General features: G+C 53.9%; 1 protein-coding gene across 1 annotated transcript; it reads right to left on the bottom strand.

Annotated features, from left to right (window-relative positions):
* Nucleotides 1–4,480: 4,480 nt before the first annotated feature.
* Nucleotides 4,481–6,214, bottom strand: LOC119954826 (perforin-1-like). The gene has a single exon (XM_038780369.1). The coding sequence runs from the start codon at nt 6,212–6,214 to the stop codon at nt 4,481–4,483; it is 1,734 nt and encodes a 577-aa protein (XP_038636297.1).
* Nucleotides 6,215–7,975: the final 1,761 nt, after the last annotated feature.

Below are 7,975 nucleotides of genomic sequence, written 5' to 3'. Positions count from 1 at the left end.
CGCCGCACTGTCAGAGGGTCAGTACTGAGGGAGTGCCGCACTGTCAGAGGGTCAGTACTGAGGGAGTTCCGCACTGTCAGAGGGTCAGTACTGAGGGAGTGCTGCACTGTCAGAGGGTCAGTACTGAGGGAGTGCCGCACTGTCAGAGGGTCAGTACTGAGGGAGTGCTGCACTGCCAGAGGGTCAGTACTGAGGGAGTGCCGCACTGTCAGAGGGTCAGTACTGAGGGAGTGCTGCACTGTCAGAGGGTCAGTACTGAGGGAGTGCCGCACTGTCAGAGGGTCAGTACTGAGGGAGTGCTGCACTGTCAGAGGGTCAGTACTGAGGGAGTCCCGCACTGTCAGAGGGTCAGTACTGAGGGAGTGCCGCACTGTCAGAGGGTCAGTACTGAGGGAGTGCCGCACTGTCAGAGGGTCAATACTGAGGGAGTGCTGCACTGTCAGAGGGTCAATACTGTGGGAGTGCTGCACTGTCGAAGGATCGGTACTGATGGAGTGCTGCACTGTCAGACGGTCAGTACTGAGGGAGTGCTGCACTGTCAGAGGGTCAGTACTGAGGGAGTGCTGCACTGTCAGAGGGTCAGTACTGAGGGAGTGCTGCACTGTCAGACGGTCAGTACTGAGGGAGTGCTGCACTGTCAGAGGGTCAGTACTGAGGGAGTGCTGCACTGTCAGAGGGTCAGTACTGAGGGAGTGCCGCACTGTCAGAGGGTCAGTACTGAGGGAGTGCCGTACTGTCACAGGGTCAGTACTGAGGGAGTGCCGCACTGTCAGAGGGTCAGTACTGAGGGAGTGCCGCACTGTCAGAGGGTCAGTACTGAGGGAGTGCTGCACTGTCAGTGGGTCAGTACTGAGGGAGTGCCGCACTGTCAGAGGGTCAGTGCTGAGGGAGTGCTGCACTGTCAGAGTGTCAGTACTGAGGGAGCGCTGCACTGTCAGAGGGTCAGTACTGAGGGAGTGCCACACTGTCAGAGGGTCAGTACTGAGGGAGTGCCGCACTGTCAGAGGGTCAGTACTGAGGGAGTGCCGCACTGTCAGAGGGTCAGTACTGAGGGAGTGCCGCACTGTGGGAGGGTCAGTACTGAGGGAGTGCCGTACTGACAGAGGGTCGGTACTGAGGGAGCGCTGCACTGTCAGAGGGTCAGTACTGAGGGAGCGCCGCACTGTCAGAGGGTCAGTACTGAGGGAGTGCTGCACTGTCAGAGGGTCAGTACTGAGGGAGTGCCGCACTGTGGGAGGGTCAGTACTGAGGGAGTGCCGCACTGTCAGAGGGTCAGTACTGAGGGAGTGCCGCACTGTCAGAGGGTCAGTACTGAGGGAGTGCCGCACTGTGGGAGGGTCAGTACTGAGGGAGTGCCGCACTGTCAGAGGGTCAGTACTGAGGGAGTGCTGCACTGTCAGAGGGTCAGTACTGAGGGAGTGCCGCACTGTCAGAGGGTCAGTACTGAGGGAGTGCCGCACTGTCAGAGGGTCAGTACTGAGGGAGTGCTGCACTGTCAGTGGGTCAGTACTGAGGGAGTGCCGCACTGTCAGAGGGTCAGTACTGAGGGAGCGCCGCACTGTCAGAGGGTCAGTACTGAGGGAGTGCCGCACTGTCAGAGGGTCAGTACTGAGGGAGTGCCGCACTATCAGAGGGTCAGTGCTGAGGGAGTGCCGCACTGTCAGAGGGTCAGTACTGTGGGAGCGCTGTGCTGCAGGAGAGTCAGTACTGAGGGAGTGCCGCACTGTCAGAGGGTTAGTGCTGAGGGAGTGCCGCACTGTCAGAGGGGCAGTACTGAGGGAGTGCCGCACTGTCAGAGGGTCAGTACTGAGGGAGTGCCGCACTGTCAGAGGGTTAGTGCTGAGGGAGTGCCGCACTGTCAGAGGGTCAGTACTGAGGGAGTGCCGCACTGTCAGAGGGTCAGTACTGAGGGAGTGCCGCACTGTCAGAGGGTCAGTACTGAGGGAGTGCCGCACTGTCAGAGGGTCAGTACTGAGGGAGTGCCGCACTGTCAGAGGGTCAGTACTGAGGGAGTGCCGCACTGTCAGAGGGTCAGTACTGAGGGAGTGCTGTGCTGCAGGAGAGTCAGTACCGAACTATTGTTCCACCCAATAATAATGTTGTCGACAAGAAATGCTGCATGATTGTCCACTGTGTTGATCTGAAGTATGCTGAGCAATGATATGTGACCTTTCCCAATGTGCAGTTACATTGCCCTTGGAATTGTTCCGACCTCAATGTTTCTCTGCTTTGTGTCCCTTCATTTGCTGCTGTCTTCCTTCACTCGTAACAGATTGAGAAAACGTTTATATACCCACCAACCTCTCCCACTGAGGCACAATGCATCGGCCAGGGACATCACACAAACACAGGCTAAATGCTGCTCAATTACATTTATTGAAAAATAGAAGATAATACAGATGCAAGCAAAATTCAGCATGAATGACTTCTATGTTTTAAGCTGCACTCCTTGCTTAATTGTAAATGATTGGTGCAAAGCTTTTTGCACAGATTGAGGCTGTGATGCTGATACGTTGCTGCTACGATATAGTGCCATCTCTAGAATACCGGTTGTTGGACTTGGGGAACAGGCCTCGTCGAGAATGTGCAATTGGATGACAGACAGCTCAGGTGACTGAGTCCGGCTTCAATGGTCCTAGGGAATGTGGTATCTTCACTCCGATGCGATTCCGATGCAGGAATAATCCACTGGGTGCCGAGATGGTTGTGGTCAAGGGAGTCTGATTGCCTCATCCCACGATAGCCAGCATGGTTTTGTGAAGGGTAGGTCATGCCTCACAAACCTTATCGAGTTCTTTGAGAAGGTGACTGAACAGGTAGACGAGGGTAGAGCAGTTGATGTGGTGTATATGGATTTCAGTAAAGCGTTTGATAAGGTTCCCCACGGTCGGCTATTGCAGAAAATACGGAGGCTGGGGATTGAGGGTGATTTAGAGATGTGGATCAGAAATTGGCTAGTTGAAAGAAGTCAGAGGGTGGTGGTTGATGGCAAATGTTCAGAATGGAGTTCAGTTATGAGTGGCGTACCACAAGGATCTGTTCTGGGGCCGTTGCTGTTTGTCATTTTTATAAATGACCTAGAGGAGGGCACAGAAGGTTGGGTGAGTAAATTTGCAGACGACACTAAAGTCGGTGGAGTTGTAGACAGTGTGGAAGGATGTTGCAGGTTACAGAGGGACATAGATAAGCTGCAGAGCTGGGCTGAGAGGTGGCAAATGGAGTTTAATGTAGAGAAGTGTGAGGTGATTCACTTTGGAAAGAATAACAGGAATGCGGAATATTTGGCTAATGGTAAAATTCTTGGTAGTGTGGATGAGCAGAGGGATCTCGGTGTCCATGTACATAGATCCCTGAAAGTTGCCACCCAGGTTGATAGGGTTGTGAAGAAGGCCTATGGTGTGTTTGCCTTTATTGGTAGAGGGATTGAGTTCCGGAGCCATGAGGTCATGTTGCAGCTGTACAAAACTCTGGTACGGCCGCATTTGGAGTATTGCATACAGTTCTGGTCGCCTCATTATAGGAAGGACGTGGAAGCTTTGGAACGGGTGCAGAGGAGATTTACCAGGATGTTGCCTGGTATGGAGGGAAAATCTTATGAGGAAAGGCTGATGGACTTGAGGTTGTTTTCGTTAGAGAGAAGAAGGTTAAGAGGTGACTTAATAGAGGCATACAAAATGATCAGAGGGTTAGATAGGGTGGACAGTGAGAGCCTTCTCCCGCGGATGGAGGTGGCTAGCACGAGGGGACATAGCCTTAAATTGAGGGGTAATAGATATAGGACAGAGGTCAGAGGTGGGTTTTTTACGCAAAGAGTGGTGAGGCCGTGGAATGCCCTACCTGCAACAGTAGTGAACATGCCAACATTGAGGGCATTTAAAAATTTATTGGATAAGCATATGGATGATAAGGGCATAGTGTAGGTTAGATGTCCTTTAGTTTTTTCCATGTCGGTGCAACATCGAGGGCCGAAGGGCCTGTACTGCGCTGTGTCGTTCTATGTTCGATGTTCTATGATAGCGCAAAGACAAAACATTGTTTTAATTCAATGCAATGGCTTCACCCCCAGGTGTATCAAAAACAAATAGTGCAGCGTCCTACAGAAAACTCTTTGAAGTGAATCAAAGGGGAGCTCTTCTTCAGTGGGAGCCTGTCCTATCAAAGACAGCTTAGGTAAGTCGAGCCTCTAGCAGTGGATAATTGAGGACTCACGCACATTGAGACTGGGATGGCTGAGGAGGCAGAGCCTGAAATACAGGGAAGGATGGAGGAGAGGGAATGGAAGTGGAGTGGTTCTTCAGAGGAGAGGAGAGAGAGGATAGAGGTGGGCTGGGGGAACTAGAGGGGGATACAACCCTATCATAGAATCATAGCATTTACAGTGCAGAAGGAGTTCGGCCCATCAGGTCTGCACCAACCCTTGGAAAGAGCACTCCACCCAAGCCCACACCTCCACCCCATCCCGGAAGGGATGGGGTAAATCTCAGGGGAACACTACAGAGGGGAGAGGTTCGCCTGAAGGTGCTGGGGCAGGGAGGATGGGGGATGGCACGGTGAAATTGGCGGGTCCCAGGTGGGAAGAGAAGGTGGGGCCATTAGGCCGGGGCACATAATCCTGGCAGGTTGAGCCTCCGAGGTGAGGGCTACAAGTAAAAGTGTAGTCGTAGGTGACTTTGCCGTACTTCAGGTAACAGACTTTTCTGTGGGTGCCAGACCGAAGGGTCACCTTGCAAGTGCCCAGGAGTTCATCTCCTATCAAATCGCTGTCCCACACTTTGATGGTCAACTCATGTCCGATTCCTGCCTTGACCTCGCCCATGTCCAGCAAGGTGTTCCAGTTGGGGTTGTTGTTGTCGGAGATCACGGACGTCTTGCGCTTGGCCAAACCCCAGCTGACGACGACGTATCCATCGGTGCCGGAGAATGTGTCCCCCCAGAGGTTGCGGCCCTCCTTGACCTTCACGTTCAGATTCCCGATGCCCAACTCCTTTGGGCAGCACAGCCGGGTCACCCGGGAGTCACCCCGGCAGAAGCAGGAGCACGGTTCGCGATGGTCGTGGTAGGAGCCGGACGGGCATGTTGTTTTCTTGCAGTTCTGGGTGAGGGCGTTGGCCATGATGTATTTGCTGATGTAGCGGCGCAAGTTGTCGTACCGCGGGTCGCTGGGGGGCAGCAGGTGGTGGAGTGGCTCCAGCACGTGCCGCACTATGCCAGGGTGCATGGCCAGGCTGTCCACCCAGCGGGTGAAGGCCGTTCTGTCCGCGGAGAAGAAGAGGTCCACATTATCGCGGGCGCTGCCCCCGGTCACCTCTGATTCGCGGTCGCTGAATGCCTGGTGGAAGCTGCCGCTGTGCTTCAGCGAGTCTGTCAGCTCTTTGCACCTCTGGTACTTCGCTGAGCTGCGAACATTCAGACCCATCTGGACACTGGCCTCGACCTCCAGGCAATCCTTCACCTCTTCGGCGCTGTAGCCCAGGGACATCGCCTTGCAGGTCTGAATAGCCGTCACGTCCTTGAAACTTCCTCCCAGGGTAACCCCCTTGATGAAATGGGTGCCATAGGTGTTCACCAGCTTCCTGTAGTAATAATTGGTGCCACTGTGAGAGGCTTTTGGCAGCGTTGACAGGGCTTTAGAGAATTCGGGTGCCAAGTGGGGCGTGGCTTTCACGCGGTACTGGTAATAACGGCAGCCAAACTGGTGGCTGGTGAAGCTGTAGCTGTCAAACTTGGCACGACTGATGCCAAACTTGGTCAGCTTGGATTTAGAGCCTCCGACCATTAAGCCAAAGGTGACGCCAGGCTTGGGCGTTATCTGGAGGTCTCCCTGCCAGCTATTGGAGATCATCGAGGTGGCTGTCTTGAGCAGATTCTGGGTGGAGCGGTAGAGACGGCTGGTCAGGGAGAGCTTGCAGTGCCGGTGGACACGCCAGTCCACCAGCGAGAGAGGCAGTCTCTGCCGAGCACCGCCAAGCAGCTGGTTCTGGCATAGCATGCAGCTGCCATTGCTGTGGCGCCAGGCATTGACATCGATGACAAAGGCCCCCTTGGCCTGCAGGGTCACCACATCGTAGCCGGACCCCGCCAGGCTGGACCCTGGCACAAAGGGACTGCCGCTGCATTCGGAAGCACCACCTGTGTAGCAGGTACTCAACACCATCCCACTGAGGAGGGAAAGGAAGAGGAAGCAAGTCAGCTGTTGTCTTGTGTCTGGCATCATGGCGTCGAAGGCAGCTCCCATCAAAAGAAGAAGGTCCTGAGAGTGAGAGAGAAGATTATCAGACCATGTCACACCCTCAATGGCTCCTTCTAAACGGGAAGTCTTTGAATGCTTGGCTGAGCTCCTAATCTGACCAATATTTCTACTCTGAGGGGTTATTAACACAGTTGTTAATGGGAATGATAACATTCATTTTGATAGGTTGATGAACTGTTATTATAATTTAGGCAGGTGAGTGGGTTATGCAGTTGACGGATAGACGGGGTCAATGGAAGGAATTCGGGTGAGGGGGGAGGGGGTTAGCCCATCCACCAGAACATCAAGCCAAATATTCAGGGTAAAGGAGGTTAGGGGAATTGTGGGATTGTAGGGGAACAACAGAGTTAATCGGGGTCTTTGGGGCTGATGGGCCCATGTGGTGCATGAAGAACAGGCGATGAGAGGGCTGGTAGAGTTTGAGGAGAATAAGGTGATGAGGGAGATTGGGATATGAGTTGTATGCTGCAGTGGGGATGTCAGGGCAAGTTTGATTAAGGTCAAATCGAAGATGAGATGGGGTATAGAATCATCTGGGAATACCCAAAACAGGGACTACTTTGAAAAAGGGAGTCTCTCCGTCAGGGACCCCTGTTAAAGAGGGAGTCTCTCCGTCAGGGACCCCTGTTAAAGAGGGAGTCTCTCTGTCAGGGACCCCTGTTAAAGATGGAGTCTCCGTCAGGGACCCCTGTTAAAGAGGGAGTCTCTCCGTCAGGGACCCCTGTTAGAGAGGGAGTCTCTCCGTCAGGGACCCCTGTTAAAGAGGGAGTCTCTCCGTCAGGGACCCCTGTTAAAGAGGAAGTCTCTCCACCAGGGGCCCCTGTTAAAGAGGGAGTCTCTCCGTCAGGGACCCCTGTTAAAGAGGGAGTCTCTCCGTCAGGGACCCCTGTTAAAGAGGGAGTCTCTCCGTCAGGGACCCCTGTTAAAGAGGGAGTCTCTCCGTCAGGGACCCCTGTTAAAGAGGGAGTCTCTCCGTCAGGGACCCCTGTTAAAGAGGGAGTCTCTCCGTCAGGGACCCCTGTTAAAGAGGGAGTCTCTCCGTCAGGGACCCCTGTTAAAGAGGGAGTCTCTCCGTCAGGGACCCCTGTTAAAGAGGGAGTCTCTCTGTCAGGGACCCCCTGTTAAAGAGGGAATCTCTGTCAGGGACCCCTGTTAAAGAGGGAGTCTCTCCGTCAGGGACCCCTGTTAAAGGGGGAGTCTCTCCGTCAGGGACCCCTGTTAAAGAGGGAGTCTCTCCGTCAGGGACCCCTGTTAAAGAGGGAGTCTCTCCTTCAGGGATTCCTGTTAAAGAGGGAGTCTCTCTGTCAGGGACCCCTGTTAAAGAGGGAATCTCTCCATCAGGGACCCCTGTTAAAGAGGGAGTCTCTCCGTCAGGGACCCCTGTTAAAGAGGGAGTCTCTCCATCAGGGACCCCTGTTAAAGAGGGAGTCTCTCCGTCAGGGACCCCTGTTAAAGAGGGAGTGTCTCCGTCAGGGACCCCTGTTAAAGAGGGAGCCTCTCTGTCAGAAACCCCTGTTACATAGAACATAGAACAGTACAGCACAGAACAGGCCCTTCGGCCCTCAATGTTGTGCCGAGCAATGATCACCCTACTTAAACCCACGTAACCCGTATACCTGTAACCCAACCCCATTAACCTTACACTACGGGCAATTTAGCATGGCCAATCCACCTAACCCGCACATCTTTGGACTGTGGGAGGAAACCGGAGCACCCGGAGGAAAC

This window comes from Scyliorhinus canicula, chromosome 20 (assembly GCF_902713615.1).
Source record: "Scyliorhinus canicula chromosome 20, sScyCan1.1, whole genome shotgun sequence".
Lineage (NCBI taxonomy): Eukaryota > Metazoa > Chordata > Chondrichthyes > Carcharhiniformes > Scyliorhinidae > Scyliorhinus > Scyliorhinus canicula.
Note: the sequence above shows the minus strand (reverse complement) of the source record. Positions and strands in the feature narration are given on the sequence as shown.

Coding starts and splice junctions, on each gene's coding strand:
- LOC119954826 (XM_038780369.1), bottom strand. CDS start 6,214: ATGATGCCAGACACAAGACAACAGCTGACTTGCTTCCTCTTCCTTTCC.